This window comes from Castor canadensis, chromosome 5 (assembly GCF_047511655.1).
Source record: "Castor canadensis chromosome 5, mCasCan1.hap1v2, whole genome shotgun sequence".
Taxonomy (NCBI): domain Eukaryota; kingdom Metazoa; phylum Chordata; class Mammalia; order Rodentia; family Castoridae; genus Castor; species Castor canadensis.
The window spans coordinates 30,297,952-30,319,776 of record NC_133390.1 but is presented as its reverse complement, the minus strand read 5'-3'; the positions used below and the strand labels follow the sequence as shown (position 1 = coordinate 30,319,776).

Below are 21,825 nucleotides of genomic sequence, written 5' to 3'. Positions count from 1 at the left end.
TAAAAGCATTTTTTACTTACCATCAACTCGAACATACACAAATCCAAAGAGCAGTAGTTGTGTAAACATCAACAGACTCATTTTGACATATTAAAAAGGATCCAGATTGTTTAAGAAACCAATCCCAGAGAGCAAAAGTACAAAAATAAGTATCAAAAAAAGAGGTAGGTCCAAAGTTTAGACTTTCCTAGATACTAATTAAAGTCCAGAAGAGCAAATGGCAAGATCAGAAGGGGTTGGTGAAGAGGTCTTACATGGGACACATTTAGATCCATCCAAATTAACCGAGGGCACTTTAAAAACTGCTGTATTTCCACACTCTGGCTTCCTAAATTCCCACAAATTCAACCCAGCCGAGGGATTATTCAAGTGTGTCTAGCCCTTTCTCCTTAGGTTCCATTGCAATCCAAAGCCAAATTCTTTCTTCACAAGTCAAGGAGATGAAGGGGGAGGAAAAAGACCTAATTCCTAGAAAGAGTTCCACAAACTTGCCAGCGCGCTGCCGAAAAACCATTGGCCTGCCTACTGGTTTGGTTTTCTTTCCCGTCTCCTTCTCCGTAGCAGCAACACGTCCTGGAGTTTGTTGTTGTTTTGGTTTTTGTTTTTTTCACTTAACTTCCATCATAAGGATGTGTCAAAGCAACACTTTGCAAGCAGGCCTCTCTTTTTGCAGCCTGCCTGCTTCCCTCCACCTCTCCCGTTTCCAAAAGAGAGAAAAAGGAAAAGCAGGACGACTCGGGTGGAGAATCCGAACTCCTACGTGGTGAGGCAGCGGGGAGGGAGGAAAGGAAAAAGAGGGGGAGTAAGGGAGGGAGGGAGGGGCAGGGCTGAGGCTAAGGCCACCCCCGCGGTGCTGCCTCTGCGCGGCGGTGCACCGGGTGGCTACGGGAGAGAGCGCCCGAGACCTGGAGCGGAGAGAATGGAGCGCGCGGTCCAGCCGCCGTGCGGCCACTGCTCCAGCACCCGGGCTGCAAAGCGTCCTCCTCCTGCTGCAGCTGCGGCGGGTGGAAGGACTTAGAGGAGGGAAGGCGAGGAGGCGGGAGGGAGGAGAGGAAGGAAAGCTGCTTGGAGTCTGCCCCGGGGAGGGGGGGGATGAGGGGGTGCGCTGAGCTCTCCACCTCCAGACTCCGCCACCCACCCGTGCAGCGGGCAACAGCCCACTGGGGAGGTGGTCCCGAGAGTGCAATGTCTTAGAGGGATGGAAATTAACAAATTTGGAGCCCAGTGGGCTACTAAGGACCAAGGCCACCGGGCAACTCCTTCCTCTCTGGGATCCTCCAGGGCACCCCCTCCTTCCCGCTTCGGGAGGGGATGGGTGATCTCCAGCCTCCTGCTCTTGCCGCGTCCCTTTTAATGGGCAGGTAATTTTCTTGGTGAGTGATTTCACGGAAGCCCTTCCTAATTATTCATCCCTCCGTCTGCTGGAGCTGCACGAGCTTTCTGGAAAAAGATCATCCTTCAGGACCCAGGGCGCAGCCTCATTACCCGTTAAAATCACGCAAACACTCACTCTTCACCTTTTAGCAAAATAAGGAGCTAGCAGGAGGGAGAAAAGGAAAGGAAATGAAATATAAGCACCTTTTGGAATGGAGAGGTTGTGTATGGGTACTTCTGTGGTTAGAAAAAGGAACCAGAGGGGGAAAAAAAAAAAAGACGGGGGGCGGAGAAATCTTTTACCTTTACCGGCTTGTTTTAGCCAAGATCTATGACCTCCTACAGAATCCCCAAAGGAGAGGGAAGAGGGAAAGGACTGCCATCCTCTTTAATGTTCCTTAGTTGCCTCATAACCTCTCAAAGATGAGTTTGACGCGGGATCGCAGGATGCAAGGGAGTTGAGCAGAAGACGCCCGGGATGGGCTGTTATCAAAGAACTTGGAGGCGGGGGTTCCCTCAGCCCTCCGGAGACCAGCACCTCCCGAAGGACATTTGGAAAGCAGCCTCTGATCTATGAAAACTGGTAACCCAATAGAGCTAGCAGAAGCTCAGAAAGAGCCGAATTTCACCCCAACGACGATAAAACCGCGAAAATTAAGGTAAAAACTACCAAGTAAATGCCATTCAGGACCCGGGATGCTTAAGGAAGGTCCCATTAAATCCTAGTGGATGCCACTGTCTGCGGTGCCCCGGTGTGGCAGGGTGGCCGGGCCCACGTGTGATCACAGGCTCGCTGGGAGCTGTTTGATGCTTGTTCGCGTGATTAGAAGGCGGTTTACAGGAACTCACGCAGATCTCTGAGCCCAGCTAAACACTGGATAGTGAGTCTTTAGTTCCCCCTACTGGAAATCATGGGGAAAAAGAGTCTCTCCACTGAGGATGTTAGAGGGAGGAAGCTCCTTTTGTTCGGTTTGGATACATTTTGGTGCTGCCACTTTTATTTCTTCCGGGCTTTTAAAATTGTGTGTTTTAAACAATGGTCAGCGAAATTCAAGCAATTAGGAGAGTCTTACAGCACCCCAACATACTTCAAGATTATGTTAATTAAATAGTCTTGCAAAAAGAATATAACAAGCCACTCTTCTGATGAAACATTAAGAGTAATTTCAGCACACTTTTGATCTACAATATTGCGTTGTAGAGAAAAACATACGTTAATGTGCCGAAGTCGCTTGAAATCTCACAGTAATGATTATGGATTATTACCATATGGGGAAAAGAACAAACCAATAAGAGGAAACAAGTTCATACGATTGTCTTCATCACCCACAAAGGTCCAAAAAGTCTAAATTAGATAATACTGTGGTGTAGAAAAAAACCCCAAAATATCTTGGATTAACATGTCTTCTATGTCTATGAAAAAGTGGAAAATCATTGATAATTCTTTAAAACTTTCATTTTAAACATTTGAACTAGTTTTAAAGTGGGGGGTCCAAAGCGTACCTCATTTTAAATAATATACCCCTTTCATCTCAGCCAAAAATTTTTATTACAAGTGTGTGCAATAAAAAGATCCTGAAAATCGGATTGCTCGACTGAGATTATGTAGGAATTAACAAATTATATTAACTAATAAGAACTTTAATTTTAAGATTGATCTGAGAAAAGAAAACATTTGAACCTTTTACCTGTAAGAGTTTTCTTCTGGTTCTTTGTTTACTATGTAAGAACCAAATTCTATTTTATACTGGAAAGACTCACCAATTTTAAATGTTTTTCCTTAAGTAGCCCTTTAAAACCACTCAAGAGGCAGAAAGAGTCTGTGTGTTGGGAGAGGGGAGGAAGCAGGAGGGATAAATTGGAGAAGATAACACTAATTGTTATCCTCTAGGATTGAAAAATGTTGCTTTTAATCTCACAGGAAGTTATCCACCGTAGGGAGTATGACAAATGAGGCTCATCCAGAAAGAGTTTCATTTAAGAGAAATTTCTTTAGTTATATGTAATGGACTGATTTGCCACACATCATCATTTACATTCAGAATTACATTCTAAAAGTGACAAAGGAAGTCAGTGATTTCAGACTGGTGTCATCTTTTTTGCTTACACTAATTATAATATGGATTGATATCTGTAACAGGAAATTTCTGCTTTTCTTGAAGACAAATTCATAAATGATTTTTTAAAACAAGGAATATTAGTATCTCTTTTGATAGGAAATGAGACTAAAGAAAACTGATTGCTTTTTTAAAGTCTTTTATTAAAAGATAGTTTAGGATTATGACCAAAACTCTCATTCTAAATAAGCAACTGTCAGGAGTCCTCAGGCAGAAATTCATGTGGACAACATTTAGTCCAGGAGCAACAAAGACATCATGTTCTTAGAGATTTGATAAGATCTGTACAGGGGAAATGTATATATTTCAATTAAATTTAACATGTTTTTAGTAAGCACTGTCTACATACAAAGTAGATTTCTCACATTAAATTTTCTTTTGTTAGTTTTAAGAAAGCCTGTAAAACCTGAAACTTCTTGTAGAAGTCAAAAATTCAACTTTAGTAGTGGTTTTGCCCCAAAAGAATGGTTGTTTAGTTTTTCATTTAGACAGAAGGCCAAAAATGGCTCAGAACAGTGAAGTCCCCATCACCAATTCAGAGTTTAAGATACAGAAAATCAAATGAGGATTTGGCTTCAATCTCTTCCCAGCTATGAATTAGTTTTCTTTTCTAAACAAACAGCTGAATAGAGAAACGTACATAGAAATTTAGACTTCTTTTATGTAAAACTCGGAATGGTATTATTATGTACTCAAAATGTGCCTACCAGATAAATATATATTTTAATACATCTAAAAAAACCCTGTGTGGGGGAGACTATAATTAACTCTAATTCCAGTAAGGTGATCAAATAACCTCCTTTGTGATTGGACTTCTCAGTTGGCCTTCTTAGAAAATATAAAATAACCATATAAAGGCAGTCTATACAACATAGGATATAAAATGTTATGTATTTCTTTTTTATATCAGATTCCTCATGATGTGCCATAAACTGAAAACCCCAGTCCACTTTTTTGTACTCTTTTCAACATGCAGTTGTCATAATTACAAGATAGCATGATACAAAAGTCAAAGGCTTGACCCATACTAATAATTTTAATATATCCTACTACATGGGAAGTGTTTATGCTGCAATCAGGAATTGTCCCAGTTTTTAAAAATTTAAGTTACTATGAAAGTCTTATGTGGTTGATATTGTTCCCATTGTACAGATGAGACAATTGGCGATTAGGTATTTAACCTAAGTTAGTAAAAAACATAATCGTCCTTTAAATCCAGATGTGACTATAAAATCTGTGTGCTTAGTTTAGGCTATGCTTCCTGAGATGGATTCAAGACATCTTGCACACTGCAGCAATACCGTAACACTTGAAGAAATTGCTTTGATTAATAGATTTCAGAAAATTCATGATGCACCAAAAATAAAATATGAGATCAAATTTTCTTTTCAAAATTGAAGAAAATTTTTAAAGCTAAAAAATCATCATTTGGTAGCTGTTCAGTTTGAACTTTTCTCTGTAAGATTATCTTAACCATACCATGCACAGACATCACATTTAAATAAAATGTGTAGATTATTCAAAAAGACACAATACAATTAAAATAAGCAAGGCATTAACAATCCCCATCAGAGAAGGATGACTGATTTGTCCCTATATTATTTTTTTTATTTATTACATTCCACCTTATTACAAAAAGGATTTGATGGAAACCAGATAAAGTGAATACTATTCTTCTGAAATATGTTGTATCTTAATTTTAATTAATCCATTTATAAAGACTAATGCTTCTCTATATGTAATGAGACTGTCCATGTATCTATTTTTGAATGGTATTCATGATACATTGCACAATTATTAAAACAATCTATTTTGGAAATCAGCAATCTAAGTTGACTGAAATATGTCTTTATTTCAATTAAAAACAATGTTTTTGCCAATTATCTGCCAAGTGTTTTCCAGAAAGAATTTTTCTTTTTTTTTTTTTTAGGTATTATAAGCGCTTTTATTGTGTACAGTCTTAAAAATAATTTTTTTATTTATTTTTTTTCCTTTTTCTTTTATTATTCATATGTGCATACAAGGCTTGGTTCATTTCTCCCCCCTGCCCCCACCCCCTCCCTTACCACCCACTCTGCCCCCTCCCTTTAGAATTAAAACAATTTGGAAAATTATGTTCTGTCCTGATTGAAAGTGTAGTGATACTTCCAAACTTAGCAGCTTTGAATAAATAAAACATTACAGTATATGCTATATAAAGTTGAGGCATAATTTCTCTAAGTTGTATATCTCAAAAGTTAAAATTTTTTTAATCACATAACAGTATGTCAGAGCTAGTTGATGAATTTGTCTTCATAATGACAATATAAGATTGTCCATCACCTTCACACACATGCATCTTAGAAAAGCACAAACTTCAACATCTCCTAAAAGTGAAAAAAAAAAAAAAACTTTTTGGTGGAAAGATAATAACCTCTCATGTAGGTTAGGCTAATTGTTTTACAAAATAAGTAAAATTGTCAAACCTGTAATTTGCAAAATAACAAATTATCTAAAAGTGCCACTTCAGTCATTGACCGTGAGAAGTGAGGATTATGTATGTTTAGAAATTTTTTTCCTAGTATTTTGTTATTTCCTTTTAAAGATCTCAAGTGCTTATTTTAGTACCCAGACATGATGTAAAATAATATTTTGCTGTTTTTATAATACAGTATCATGAAACCAAGAAAATCCCTTTGATTCTTTGCCCAACTATTCCAAGTCCATCTGCTCAAATCTGGACTTTGCATAATTGAATTTTAGCAACACATAAATGTAATCCTAATAGGAAAATTTGTTTTATATCCAAAGCAGACTTTTTGTTGTTTTTGTTCTTAAAAAAGAAAGATTGTCAAAGGTTTGGGAAAAGACCCATTATTCCCATAGGTCCCAGATTTTGGCTCCCTAAATAGTCTTTTAGACACACTTCATAGCAGAGTGTTCAGGATAGAAAAATGTTTCTTATTGTCTCTTACAATAATAACATGGAATTAATCCAATTGAACTGCCTGTGGTTCTAGCACATAAGAACTATTCTGCTTGGGAACAGATTCCGATTTTCTTCCATTATTCAAAGTATCTTATTTCTGCATGATAAAATAAAATCTGACTGCCTGTGGAGTACCTGAAGCCCTTTTTGCAAAGAATACTAGGTTTCTAATTGTGAGACACCAGCCAGGAATCAAGGTAACATACGTATTTTTTTAAATAGCCATGTAAATACACATTCTGTTCTAAAAGGATAAAGTGAAATACGTGGAAGAAATCTTTATGGCCCAAGTGCATAGAGAATCTGCAAGTGAATCAACAACATGACATATGAGATATTTCATATTGCCAGGCACAGTGTCTAATGCCTGTAATACTAGCTTCTCCGTAGGCTGAGATTGGTAGGATTGAATTTTCAGGCCAGCCTAGGCAAAAAGTTCACAGGATCCCATCTCAACAGAAAAAAAGCTGGTCTGGGTATGGTTATGTGCGCTTGTCATCCAGATACTATGGAAGGCATAAGATAGATTGCAGTCCAAGTTAGCCTAGGCAAAAAGGGAAACCATATCTAAAAAAAGAAAAGAAAGAAAGAAGGAGGGAGGGAGGGAAGGAAGAGGGAGAAAGGAAAGAAGGAAGGAATCAAAAAGGGTTGGAGGTGTGACTTACATGGCAGAATGCCTGCCTTGCAAGAGTGCCTTGAATTCAACCCTCAGTACTGCAGGGGGTTAAAAAAAAAGATATTTCACATTAGAATGCCACTTTTAGATGAAAACTTCTCTCTTTCCTCTCAGGCAGTGTCTACCAATTACCCTTTTACTTCACAGAATGTAGTAAGTTTCTCTGAGATTTTCCATTACGTACTATTATGAATACCAAAGGCCACAAAACCAAATATTTAATACTGATAAAATACTAATGCAGTTTTTTGAAAACTGGATACAATTATACGAGTCACTATCGTATTTGTATATTTTTGTTTTTAGATTTTCAATGACTAGTTCTTATATTTAGGAAGAATACACGGTTTAAGCTTATCTACATTATATCTACTAGAAAACCTATTAACTTCTTAATTAGTTTATGATTTTTGACAATGTGAGAAACATTTCACCAAATCTCTATCTTTTAATTTCTCATTTTTATAAAATTACTTATTACCCATTTTTATCTTTTTTTTCTGTGATCTGACAAGTTTTTGTGTTTGCAATGTACCTGATATAGGCAAGGTCAATAAAAATTATATAGCATGATGAGCATGAGGGCTTTTGTTTGGTTGTTGGTTTTTCTTCTTCTGTTTGTCTCTACAGGAGACTTAAATACAGATTGCCATTTACCTATTACCTTGTTTCATCTCCTCTCTTCACTCAATAGACATATCATGTGACAAAAAGGAAAGAAATTTTACAAGGGTTCTGGTAGTCTGTTTTCCAGCATTGTTTCTGAACCATAGCTAAACTATCAAAAAGAGATGAAAACCTGTTTTATTTTAAAGATTTCTAGTGTAGATTTCAAAATACTCTTAAGTAAGCCATTTACTGATCATTAGGAAAACTTTCATCTTCTCTAATGGTGAGGTAGTGTTTCTATCCCACTATCTCTGTAAAGAGAAGGATCATACATAGGTTTCAGAATAGGAAATGACATAACACATTGGCTAAAAACTAGAGCTCTGGACTGAGCTCTGGAAAGCAGGTCTGCATTGTAATCCTCTATATTTATGCTATCATCTTAACAATTACTTCTACTATAAAACAATAATAGCAATAATTCTTATTCACAAGGCCATTTGGATGCTGCATTTAGAGAAGTTGGTTCAGAGTACATTTTAATTGGATTACTCTTGGGGTTGCTGAAGTATTCTAATGAACATCAATGCTATTTGTTAATCAAGAATCATTTCATTTCCTTCTATACAGAGCTGGCTAAGTATCTCATCCTCGTTGCAGTTAATGTGGATCACATGACTGAGTTCTAGCCAATGAAATACAAGCACTTCTATATTTGTCCTCAAGATCCTTCCTGCAGCATCCTCCTAGGCACTCTACTTAGTCACTGGTTTTGATGGCCAAATCCTGTAGGAAATACTGAGGCACCAGATGGACTAAATGAGTTCCAGAAGGAATATGTGGCACTGCCTCAGACTTATCTAATTCTCTTTTGAAGGCTTTGGACTAGGAGTTGTACAACAAAGATTTTATAGTTTGTCAGTTTATTGAAGCTTTAATATTACTTGCTTTAAGTACGTAACCTGTTCTGAAAAACAATGAGCTACTTTGAATATTGTTTAAAGTTTAATTGAAAATGTTGTATCTTTTCATAGGACATCAAAATATTGTTAATCTTTAACAATTTTTTTTATTTAATCGTTTTTACATTTACTCACATGTGTATACATTGTTTGGGCCATCTCTTTCCCCACCCCTCCACCCCCATTTCTGAGCAGAACCTGTTATAATGCCTAAATTTTAAGAAGCAATGTATGGTAACCAATACATTATCCCTTTACATTGACGATCTTATTAAATTCTCACAAAGCATATAAGGGTAGTAGTATTATTAACTCCATAATTCAAAAGAGTGAAAACTGAAACCGATGAAGAATCTTCATAAATGCCTTGGTTTGCAGCTGAGATTCAAAAACACTTTCAACAAAACTTACAGGATCACCTAGCTTAGGCTATATTACTCTACAGCAATTTTTTTTTTGTTATTTCTAAACTGGTTTTGATTACGTGAGGTTAATGTTTAGGAGCTGTAAGAAGTCAAAGGTACAGAAGACGTTAAAGTTCACAACAACAACATGTATTTCATTGTCATTCTCCTTAAAATGACGGTAGGGTCTGAATGTTTGTGTCCCCCTAAAATTTATATGCTGAAATCTTAATCCTAGGTCATAATATTGGAAGCTGGAGCCTTTTGGAGGTGATCAGGTAATGAAGACAGACTCCTCATGGTTGTTATTGATAGCCTTATCAAAAAGACTCCAGAGAAATAGTCCCTGCCACCATTTGAGGACACAGTAAAAAGGCATTACCTATAAACTAGAAGACAAGCCCTTAACAGACACTGAATCTGCCAGCACTTTGTTCTTACACTTCCAGCCTCCAGAACTGTGAGAAATAAATTCCATTCCTTTATAAGCCTTTCAATTTATAGAATTTTGTTAGAGTAGCAGCCGGAACAGATTAAGACAGGAGCAGCTTTTAGACATTTATTTCCTAATCTATGGAATTTCATACCATGGATAAACATGGTTTGTTCATGTACTGTATGTATATACAATTAATACATTAAAAAGAAAGATATTTTTGCTCCCTGAACCATTATTTATCACCTCCAAAGAGAATGAATATCTTGCACATACAAATGATTCCCAGATCTCAAGCAACAAAGGTTATTTTTTGTACATTATGATTGACTGGAGATTTCTATATATCACTCCCATTCCAGAACTAAGATATTAGAGCACTCATTTCCAAACAAATGGAAAAGCAGAAGATGGCTGTTAAATTTTCTAGTTGGACACAAGTGATACTATTTCTTATATTTCGTTGCCAAAGAAAAAATACATGCCTTATCTCACCGCCCTCTCCATGGGTGACAAAAAGCTGGAAATCTTTTGTTTCCATCTCTGTCTACTATCACACATATCTTTGCTTTTGGAAGGAATTATATAAACTCATTGTAGTAATATGTGCTAGTTCACGTTGAAAAAAAATGAGTGACCATCATGTGTTTCAGTATTAAGTTGAATAGTATCCTCCATATTCATGTCACCCAGAAACTCAGAATGTAATATTATTTGGAAATAAGGTTTTTGCACATACATTCAAGTTGAGTTTATAATGGATTTGGATGAGCCCTAATCCAATGATGACTGTCTTTAAAGAAGATGGAAATGTGGACACAGAAGACATGGAGAGGAGAGAGTGATGTGAAGAGGATGCAGATATTGGCTATATGATCCAACAATCCCAGGAATTCCAGGGACTACCACACACTGTAAGAGACAGGAAGGATTCTTCTCTAGAGTCTCCAGAGGGAGCATCACCCTACCAATGCCTTGATTTTGACATTCTAGTTTATGAAACTATGAAAGATTAAACTTCTCATGTTTTAGGCCACTAAACATGGGGTAATTTGTTATGGCAGCCCTAGGGAGTCAAAATAGCCATTATCTGTTTTGATAAATTCAAAACGAAAATATAACTTTTACTTAATAAACACCAAGTTGATGCATGATTAACTAGTAAAAGCCTTCTGTAATAATCACAACACTTTAAATCTATTTGTTACAACTTTATCATACATGTACATACAAGTACAGACATGTATATCTAAATACAAAACAATTTAAATGGAAGGAAAATTAAAAGATCCACTTCAGAATTTCAGAACACAATAGTATCTTTAAGATCACCCATTTTAATTTTGTCATTATATAGCTCAAGGATTAGAAGCAAATTAACTTAATAGCAGACACCTTATTTATAAACTGGTCTTAAAACTTTATATTAATTTAATTGAGACAACTTTAGAAATTTATATGTTGTGTTTTGTTAATAGTTACCTTAATGTTGCATATTTAAGCACACTTTTAGTTCTTTGTGTAATTGGAATCATACCAAAATTATAAAATAATTCTACACCATGGAAGTATTAGAAGAAATACTAACTGTAGTCTCTATGTCTAAATATGAAATAAAAATATTCAGTCCTGGTTTTATTGATGTTTTTACAGAATGCCTCTTGCAAAAATGTAGTAAAGGTTATCACAGAACCAGATTTATACAACTGCCTATGGCAGTAAATAGAAGACTTAAGTTGTTTCCTCTGTTGATTTATTTAATGTCTTTAAAAAGAAGAAGGTTTTACTCTCATTTTTTTATAGCTTTCCGGTTTTAAATAAGGAAGAGAATGAGCCAAATGTCAATTTCTTTGTTATAACCCTAGTTTCCCCATTAGTTTCTTTTATATTTGATTTAAAAAAGAAAAAGAAAGTACTCTGCAATTTTAGAAATTCCTTAAATTTTCCAACATGTGCTACCTTGGCAACTTTTTCATCACAAACTATATCTATATTGAGAAACACACATAAAATTCAGACGAGCATCTTGAAACAAATTCATAAATCAATATGCTGATCAATTTTACTGTGTGCAGAACTAGGTGCCATGTGTTGCACCAAAACCTCAGTGTGAAAAAGAAGTGTGGCAAGAAAAAAGAAAGGAAACATTAGTCTTCTTATAGTCATGAAAATAAGGTACAGAGAATAACATTTTAGTTAATTATTAGAAGATTTTTTAAAAGTAGAAAGTATTACACAAATAACCACATCCATACCAACATGGATTCAAGGTTGGAGGAAAGTAAAAACTGCCAAATGCACAAAATAGGAAAAAAAATAGGCAAAAAAAATCAGATTATTTTTTAAAAGGTTTTGGAGGATTTAAACATCAGAAATGTAATAAATATTCATTACAAATGACAACAAATGTGACTTTGAGGAAATAATTCTAGCAAAAGTTCAAAAACGAACAAAAGCATTGAGACCTGATCCATTTCAAAGTCTCTTTTGTCTCCACCATACTGTGTTCACTAGTTCATTGTTAATCATTGCTATCCCTAAAAGGAGGGAGTGGAAAACCGTTTTAATTTTAGAAGTTTCTTGGTTTTGAACTAGAGAATTTCATGAACTGGTCCTGTTTATTTGCTACAAGGGATTGTGAGGGGGAGTAAAGAAATGAAACAGAAGAAAGGGAAAACAAAAGTGGTAAGAAGGAAAGCATGAGAGTGAGGAGGTTGGGGAGAGGAGTGCTGGCTAAGTTTGATTTCACGAAATGAAAGCTAGAGAAAGCCTGTGACTTGATCACCTGTGGGCTCCTTAGTTTGCTTTGGAGCTCTTAATGAGTAGTTGATACTCTTTCTGATGTCTTCTTATTCACTTCACTTTTGTTTTGTAAGACACAATGCAATATAACCCTCCTTGTTCATGCCCCAAGACTTTTAAGCTGGTTTAGCATATCTAAATATGCTAAGTGGGTGTGAGGTAGTTCTTGACTTCTATACTTAAGAGTTCTGAACTTGACCCTCCATGGTCCTTAAACAAGCTCTCAATGCTGAGAGGATTCTACTAACTGCTGCAGTTCAGTAATGTACCGTGCTGACATAAATGTGGCAAATAATTTTTTAAACAGTTCCTATCACTTAGGAGAGCTAAAAAACAAAACAAAACAAAAAGCCATTTAGCTTTTCCCACACTGTAAGTCATATACTGCCTAGAATTTGTTTTTATATCTACTGTTTATTTGACTTTTCATGCTGTGTGTGCTCTTTGGAGTACTCAAATTGATAATGTCTGTGTGGTTCTTTTGCATGAACTTTGGAAGCAGTAGTTTAGCAACCCAAATATCAGCTACTCTTACATACACTGAGAGCCAGCTCCACAAAGCCGTCTCTTTATAAGGGTTTGGGCCATCAGCTTGGTAAGAGACCTGAATGCATTAGAGGTTCAAGTAGATTCTTCCTATTTCTTTCAAACTCAGATTTCTTCTTCTAATATGACATTGTCAACACAGTATTCATCAGAAATACATATAAGGGGATTGCTAACATTATTATTCATCAGACATATTAATTTTCCCTGAAATCATACTGCTACCATTGAGGAATATGATTTTATTTTGCCCATCTCTATAAATGCGTTTAAATAAGACTTGATGTTGACTACATGACTTTTCTCTGGTAATATAACTTATCTTTTTAACTGAATGTTTGATAAGTACCAGCATAACTATATTTTTCTAGTTATAAATCTACTAGTCCCCTGCCCCAAGAAAGGACTATTGCTTTAATACTATCAGTTTTTTATATCAAAAACAAAAACCAAAATATATCCTTGTCAAAATTCTGGCACTTGTTTCTGGATACGTCTCTTGGCAGGAAACGTTGCAGGGATTGGAATAAGGAAATGGGGGGAAGGGGTAATTCAACAAATATTTATTGATTACAGTTATAATCCAGGGTAGAATATGAATAAAATCTGTCTCATGAGCATGTCTTGCCTTTCCAGATTGTATTTCCTTCTTCCGTAAAATGACAGAATTGAACTAATAGCTTCTAAAGTCAATTCTCCCCAAGAACAAGCGTTCTGTTATTTTGTTCAGGTACAACATATTTCCCAGGACTGAACTCTTAGTATCAGTTCTTGAGCCTGAGCCCTTTGAAGAATTATTTCTTCAGGTTTCAAATGCTATTAAATAATTATACTTTTAAAAAGCTATGATATGAAGTGGTTTTTATTTTTACAGTCGTGTGTTGGCAAATCTAGTCTAATCCACTATGTATGCTTCTATGTGCAACTATTCAAGTGTTAGGAGTCTTTCTTTGGGGTCGGTCAAGTGTTGACTACAAAACTGTGATCATTTTTGGTAGCTAGTTAGACTATTGTATTCCTCAGGAATAGTGCATCGGCTTTATTCTAAAATTATAATCTTAGATTAAAGAGCATACTAGCATCTGTGGTATAACGCAGATTGTAATGATACAGATAGTGACATCACAAAGGTTAAAGTTTATCTCTGGATATTGAGTGGTCTATGTTAGAGTGAACAAAAAGAAGTCATGTTAGGATTAGATGCCCCCACACCCTTGCAGGCAGTTTACTGACACCCCACTACCCACTGGAGGACCACATCTAGCCTCAAGGAAATGGCAAGTGACCACCTCTCTAGGGGGTCCAGAACTGAGAAATTTATCTACCTAGGTACCACGTCTTTCCTCTAGCTTACTCTAGGGATGGTTGGCTCCATTCCAGAAGAATTTTCCCACCCAGCAGGGTTTCCCTTATAGACAGCTCCGCTATATCTACTTCAAGTCTGTAAGTAGCTGTGGCTAGCTTGCTGGAGAACCCCTCCACAGGGCTCCTTCCAGAACAATAAACACTGTGCTGGCATTTGATCTATCTCTCTGCCTCTTCCATGCCTCTTTAATTCTAGCAGTCTATAGGAATTCCATAGAGGTATACTATTAAAAATCTATAGGATTGAAGGAAACTACAGAGACTTGCTTTATATCAAGCATATGAGCACATATACTTTTCTGTTTTCTGATTATCTTTTTACCATGAGCATTCAATTTTGACTGTTGGTTCGATGGTGGTGGTGATCATGGTGAAAGCAATTTTTAAAATCAATCCATAAATTGAAATATTGAGATGTTCATAGCAAACTTGTCTCTCCCTTTGGGTAATGTTGAGGCTGTTTCCTCATCAGGCACTTCTTAAAAAATAAAAGTGTATGTGTGGGGATATATTTGAGTGGTAGAAAGCTTGCCTAGTATGTTTAATGCACGTGTACCATGAGGAAGGAAGGAGGGAGTGAGGGAGAAAAGAGGGAGTCTGTAAGACATTCAACTAAAAGCAGCACTAAGGAAAATGCCTCTCAAGAAATGATGCGGAATGTTCAGGGGGCATCTTCAGTTAGTGCTGCAGGGATTCCTACATGTAAATCCCCAAATGCCTAGCTATAAGAAGTTCTATTATCACACTAGGAGCCCATTCTAAATCCCCTTAGCACAAATGATACCACCCAGGAGACTTTTCCTAAGAGAGTTGTAAAGATTCCTTGAGGTTGTTTGCATTTCAAAAGAAATTCACTTAAATCATGAATCTTTTGTCTAACCTTATGTCATCACCCTTTATGTTCAGTTGGCAGCAATTTGCCTATTGTTTCAGAAACTTTTGTGAGCTATCATGTTAGCTAAATCCAAATCACTGCACTACATTATTGCTGGGTTTTGCCCTTAGCAGTAAATTTATATTTGAATTTGTTACACCCAAGAAGCTGGAAAACTTCCACAAATTTAATTATTGATATCACTTGGGACATCTTCTATTATATTTTATTTTCAAGGTTCAATATGGTAATAGAAGTGCAATAAAAAGAAACAGTTTTTGAGGGGGTGTCAAAAACTGTTGGCAGATTTAAGCAGTCATTGTAAATACAATTCCAAAATAATAAGAGTTGGAATGCAAATGACATTGACATTATAGTTGAATTACAAAATTTGAAAGAAATAATTTTTCTTTATACTGAAACATTTTGTGTTAGAAGTTTGTAACTACTTCCTTTAGATTTAACTACTACATATTCTAAAGGGAGGAAGACTGAGCTAGCCACCCAGTCTCCTGGTTTCCTGCCTTTTAAAGAAGGCACACTAAATTAATTTACTGCCAAAAGACAGACCTTCTGTCTTAAAAAAAAGAAAAAAAAAAAAAGGGAGAGAGAGAGAAAGAAACAAAGCAGCAAGAGGTCAAGCTGCTGTCACTTTACTAATGACTCAATGTCTTCACTTTATGGTAATCCTAAATATATACCAAAAAGTGATATAATGTCCATGTTATGAAAGCTAAATTTCAGTATGTTTTTCTTCTTGCTGTTATTCAAAATGCAATCTAGAGCATCTGGGATAAACAGTTTCCAAATCCCCAAACTTTAGTTATTTCTCTCAGTGGAGAATTCTGTCTTTAACTCTTACTAGTTATCTCTCTCAGTACAGTTCAGTCTACAAATTCCTAATTGTAGCTTTTACTGTAAATTCACCATTCTCTCAAAACATTGGAAATCATATTTTAGGTGTTTTATATATATTATATATTTTTGTGTTCATGGAATACAGACCATTTGTTTTTGGAACTGAGATTACTCCTTGCTTTGTTGATCCTTTTTCATCAGCAACCTAAGTTCTCAGTGTTACTGTCTCACTTTAAAAAAATTAACATGTAATAACTGCATATTTATAAGGTACATATAAAATTGCAACACATGTAAAGCATGTAATGATCAAATCAAGGTAAATAGCATTTCCATCTCATTATGTTGGAGACTTCAAGTTCCTCTGCTCAAATTCCTCATGAAATATATAATAGGCTATTGTCAACTATGCTTACCCTACCACGGTGTGGAACACTAAGACTTAATTCTTCCATCCAAAACAGAAAAATGAGTATCATGTGGAAGCTAAAAATGCCAGTTTTCATGTAGAACAGAGGTTATTAGAGGTTGGGAAGGAAGGGAACAAAAAAGGGAGAGATGAAATTTGGCCAGTAGGTATCAGAATATAGTTATTGCCTTCTGATTAGCCCATTGCCAGAGGTGTTGTTGCATTTAAACTAGCACTCAGAAGAGTAAATAGGTAACATTTAAGGTCTTTTCATCTGATATCCCTAACACTTCATCTTACCCTTTACGTGTCCTCTTGTATCTATTCCCTCTGAAGGATTTTTGGGATGGGCATTTTTGTTTCTGCCAAAATGTTAACACAATCTGTCTACTTAAAACTCAGAAGTTGGTAGGGAACTACTAAGACAATCTATAAAGGTGCAAATTGGGAGCAATGGTAAGAACTTATGATAGGTAAATAAATCCATGTCAGTCTGTGTTCCTTCTATGTAGAACTGACCTTCTGTGCATAAATTTATCATATATATATATATATATATATAACATATATATAACATATATATATCGTACAGAGAATCTGAATTATTATACCTGACAAAATGTCATCTTAATATAATACTACATTTTTCTACTTCAAACAATTAGTCTTGCTGATTCTCACTATAAAATACACTATACATATGTTTAATTTTCAAAAATATAGTTATGAAGGCAGGCATAGTGGTCTCAAGCCTGTAATCCTATCTACTTAGGAGGCAAAGATTGGAAGGATTGCAGTTCAAGGTCAGTCCAGGCAAAAGGTATTTGAGACCCCATCTCAACCAAAAAAAGCTGGGTATGGTGGCATGTCTGTCATCTTGGTCCATGCACACTTAGGCATAAAGAGAGAGCCTACTCAAAAAATAACTAAAGCAAAAATGCTGGTGGCATGACTCAAGTAGTAGAGCACCTGCCTACTAAGTGGGAGTCCCTGACTTGGACAGTCTCAGTACTGGAAAAACAAACAAACAAACAAAAAAAGTTACAATTTTTTGTGACATTGTATATTTATTGTATGATTTAAATATGATTAGGAAATTTCTAAAAACTACAATGGCTCTAGGTAACACATACTAATCGCTAATAGTCTCATTAAAATGAGAAGCAAGTATTTACACATGAAAATTTCATTAGTATAGACAGGCTTCATTTTTTCTGACTAGTTCTGTGTTTGAAAGAAGTATTTTAATAGAATTCTGTATATTGATAAAGGGGTAATTAGTTTCTTTTCATACTTTTCACTAAGAGACTGTCATTTCATCAGTGCTTCAATTCCTTAAACTGTAAACATATTAAAACATTTGAAATACAAAAGTTATTAAAATTATCTTATATCACTATAAAATTTTATCAATTCATAAATGTCTCAATTATTATAGAAACCTTTTAGAACCTGTTTGACATTTTATAATTTTATTTTCTTATCCACTATTTGGTTTGCTTTCTAATACTTTAAGGATTGAATAAAATGGTTCCTACAAATGTTCATTTTAAACCAGTAAACAAATACTATATGGGATCCTGACAGTGATCAAATTTATAGAGAAAGTTGAATGTTTGTTACCAGGGCCAAAGAGAAGGGAAAATGAGAATTACTATTTAATGTGTATAATTTCAGTTTTGAAATGGAGATAGATGGTAGTGATAGCTGTACAATGTAAGCATTCCTAAAGCCAGTGAAACATACACTTAAAATTGTTTAAATGATAAATTTTAAGTTATATGCATTTTACCTGAATTGAAAAAAAAGCATCAATTCTAGTATCATTTGTGTTAATGTAGCTTTTTCCATTCTATTATAGAAAATATTAAAGAACTAAAAAGTATAAAGAAGAGACTTCATACAGCCAATATGTCACCATTCAAGAACTTTTAAAAGTCTAATTATCATTTTTCTCAGCATATCACTTTATATTTGTAAGCATATTCCATTATTTTTTTCCATGCCTTTCTTTTCCAGTTAATATTGAAAAGTAAAACTTGCCTATGTCATTAGACTTATAAACACCATTTTCTATAATTTGTGATAGGATTATAGTGTGAATATATACTATGCTTCTTATGGGACTTACCAAATTATTCTTTGTTTCCTTACATGAACAACACTGGCTTGAACATGTTCTTCCATGAGCCATTGTGCAAATTTTTCATGGTTTTTTTTTTTTTTTTTAGAATTTAAGTGTGTACTTAAATAGATTGGCTTTCTATTTCAAAGGACATGAACATTTAAAATTTTTTTAACATGCAATACAAAAATAGACAATATTTATACTCTTACCAGCTGTAAATAAAAGCTTCTATTTCACTAATGCTTTTATATGTAGAAAGTTCCTCTTTGTCTAGATATTGGATAAATTATTCAGTGATCAATTTTTACTGCTTTGCTTGTGGCTTCATTTTTATATTTAACTATAAAAATCAAAATGTATTTTCTATTTTAACATAGGGTGAGATAAGCATCTATATTACTGTACCCGAAACCTATTTACATTTTGTTAAGTTACTCTTCCTGTTCTTAGTGTTCAAAAACAACAGGGTCTGTTTAACAGTTTGAAGGTATATTGAAGCCATAATAACTATAAGCAATGATTTTCCTATATGTGTCCTGGGGTAAACATTTTATACACAGTGTCTCATTTGAACTTGATGAAAATCTCACTGTCAAGTACACATTACTGTTAATCCCTGCCACCAAGCCAACCCATAGTAGTGGTACTGTTGTGATTCAAATCCAAATCTCTCTCAATCAGGGTCCAAAGCCGCAAATTAAAGAAGCAATATAGAGCCATCAGTTATAGAAATCAGCTAGTATCTTTTAGGCTTCTTTTTAAAGGTTTTTCACAGAATTTTTGAAAAAATAGCTTCACATTTCTAAGTTATAACTACTTACATTTGAAAGTTTCCCTCAAAACTCTTTTAAAGTGAAAATGATAAGATCCTGATGTATTATTTTGAGCTGTCCTGATTCTGGTTTTATAACATGGGACATTTCTTCTTTTTGAATTTTCTTCTTATCTCTTCTATTTACCTACTTTCCTGAAGACCCATCTACTCATGAAGAATTTCTTGATGTCTAAGTCACAGAGGACTCTCTCTCCTCTTTAGTCTTTATTTTGAGGAGCACTCATACTATGGTCTGAATTTTTGTGTATCTCTTGAATTCATTTGTTGGAATATAGCCCTTAAGGTAGAGGCCTTCTACCATATAAGGACACAGCTAGAAGCTGCCATGTATGCACCAAACACTAAATCTGCTGGTGCTTTGATTTCAGCCCAGTCTGCAGAATCATTAGCAATAAGTTTCTGTTGCTTGTAACCTACATGGTTTGTGGTGTTTTGTCTTAACAGTATGAGTGGACTAGGATGACTCCTTTGAAATTTATCCAAATCTCTTTGAGTTTCTAACAGAGCAACTTTGCTATGCTATGCTAGATCTTCAAGAGAGGAAAGATGCTTTATTTTGGAAGAATGTCCTTGGTGATCCATACCAACTTGAGAAGGGATGAGGCAGGATCAGAGAGAGGAAAGGCTGCTTTTTCTTAGTAATTCAGAGCTATGGAATTAACTTTGACAATACAATTGTAAAGTGACAGGAGATGCATCCTATAAATTTGTATTTCTAAAAATCTCTGTCTTGAGTTTATATATATTATTAAAAGGATATATAAAATGTCACTTTAAATTGATAAGAGCTTATTAAATTTACTTTCTCTTACCATATGCACCATGTTCATTCAGTGTTTCAAAGTGAAGGATATATGGTAAAATATAAGATAGGTTTTCAAGATACCATTAATATAAATAAAAAACAAAACCAAAATATTAGAAGTCAGTTTTATTTTGCCTTATAGAATTTGCAGTTACCAATTATAGTGTAGTTCAAGAAAAAAACAGAGACAATTATTTTTTAAATTCTGTGAAATGCATCATCTATTTAATGATTAAAAATTCAAAGAATATAGTAAATATTGTAAGAATCTTCATGGGTTTGTATTTCTACCTGATGCATTCTATTATGAATTTTGCCTTTTAAAGTAAGTGATTTATATAAGAGGCTGAAATGTCTTCTTCTAGAGACAGGATAAAATAGAGATAGGTTTTGGTGTCCTTGTGTGGTGATGGTGGTGGGTGATTGTTTTGTTTTTAAAACATTTCCTTTGTATTTAAAAGATGGAAGGTCATAGACAAAAAAGACTGATATTTCCCCCTTAATGGTTTCTGAAATTAGATATAAATTCCAGGGCAATAGTCTGCAGTTGTTTTTTTGGATTAAAATGTTTTTCTTTTAGTTTAAAATTCTAGACAAAATAATCATCTCCCGGTTTGATAAGAACATGTAGCAGGATACTGCATTGTGCATATGAGGACTACTAACTTAAGATTGCAATGCTGCAGCTGATGTTGCTGAGGGCTTCAGAGGCAGCAGAAAATTCTCCCACGATCCATACAGCTGATACCTGATTATGATTTAGTAAGTATAATATGTAAAACTTACTTCATAAAGAGTTATATTCTGAGATATGTTTCTCACTTTCATGTTCATATGAAACTAAATGATGCTTTCTGCGACATTGCTCTCTCATATTCAAATGGTCTAAACATATAAACCTGCATGGTGCAAGAGGAAAGATATGGGATTTAAAGATGCATAGGGCCAAATTTTCACCCTTAACACTCTTAGCCCTGTGGCCTTGGGTAAAGCTCTTCTCTGTGACCCTCAGGCTCCTCACATGTACAATGGGAACAATAGCTGCATTGCAGCACTATTCACAGGATTAGATGTTTCATAAAGCTAAACCACATAAAAAATCTTTTGCAGAATAAAAGTCAAAAAATTGACAACTTTGTATGATTCAATCTATTTTGCATAAATGGGCTGGTGACTCTTGCAATTATTATTATAATTACCAAGAGTTGGACTTAAAAAGACAAATATGCTTGTGATTTTTGGTGTTGGGAGTTTTATTTGTACAGGAAATAGTGAGAAATTTATATTTTTCCATCAACACTAGAGAGTTTGCATTATTTTAAGAGAAAGCCAGAAGTTCATGCATGGATCCAATTCACAGTAGCACTGTGACCTGTAAAGCAAATAAAAGGGCAAAATTCTGAAATTCTCTAGTGCAGAACAACGTATTTACGCATGGATAGTGTGTGTGGGGAGAGATCAGAGCATATGATGGAGTTACATTTCTAGTGTATGGGTATGTTATGTTGGGCTAACTTAGATAAGTCATTGAAACACATTAGGTTTTAATTTCCTATTACGTTACAGCAGTAGACAGCTGTTTGGTCTTCAAACTGTGGTCCTTAGGCTTGGACAGCTACGATGGGTAGAAACCAATAGGCCCAGCTGAGACAGCCCC

General features: G+C 35.2%; 1 protein-coding gene across 24 annotated transcripts in view; it reads right to left on the bottom strand.

The window, feature by feature from the left end:
* Robo2 (roundabout guidance receptor 2) overlaps positions 1 to 21,825 on the bottom strand; it is a 1,713,446-nt gene that overhangs the window by 591,673 nt on the left and 1,099,948 nt on the right. Inside the window, exon 1 of one of the 24 annotated variants that reach the window (XM_074072904.1) lies at positions 21 to 887. The exons of the other annotated variants lie outside the window; for them this stretch is intronic. Coding sequence (XP_073929005.1) covers positions 21 to 81 — 61 coding nt within the window. The 5' untranslated portion in view covers positions 82 to 887. Of the gene's footprint in view, positions 1 to 20; positions 888 to 21,825 lie in introns of those variants that run through there. 24 annotated transcript variants of the gene reach the window in all.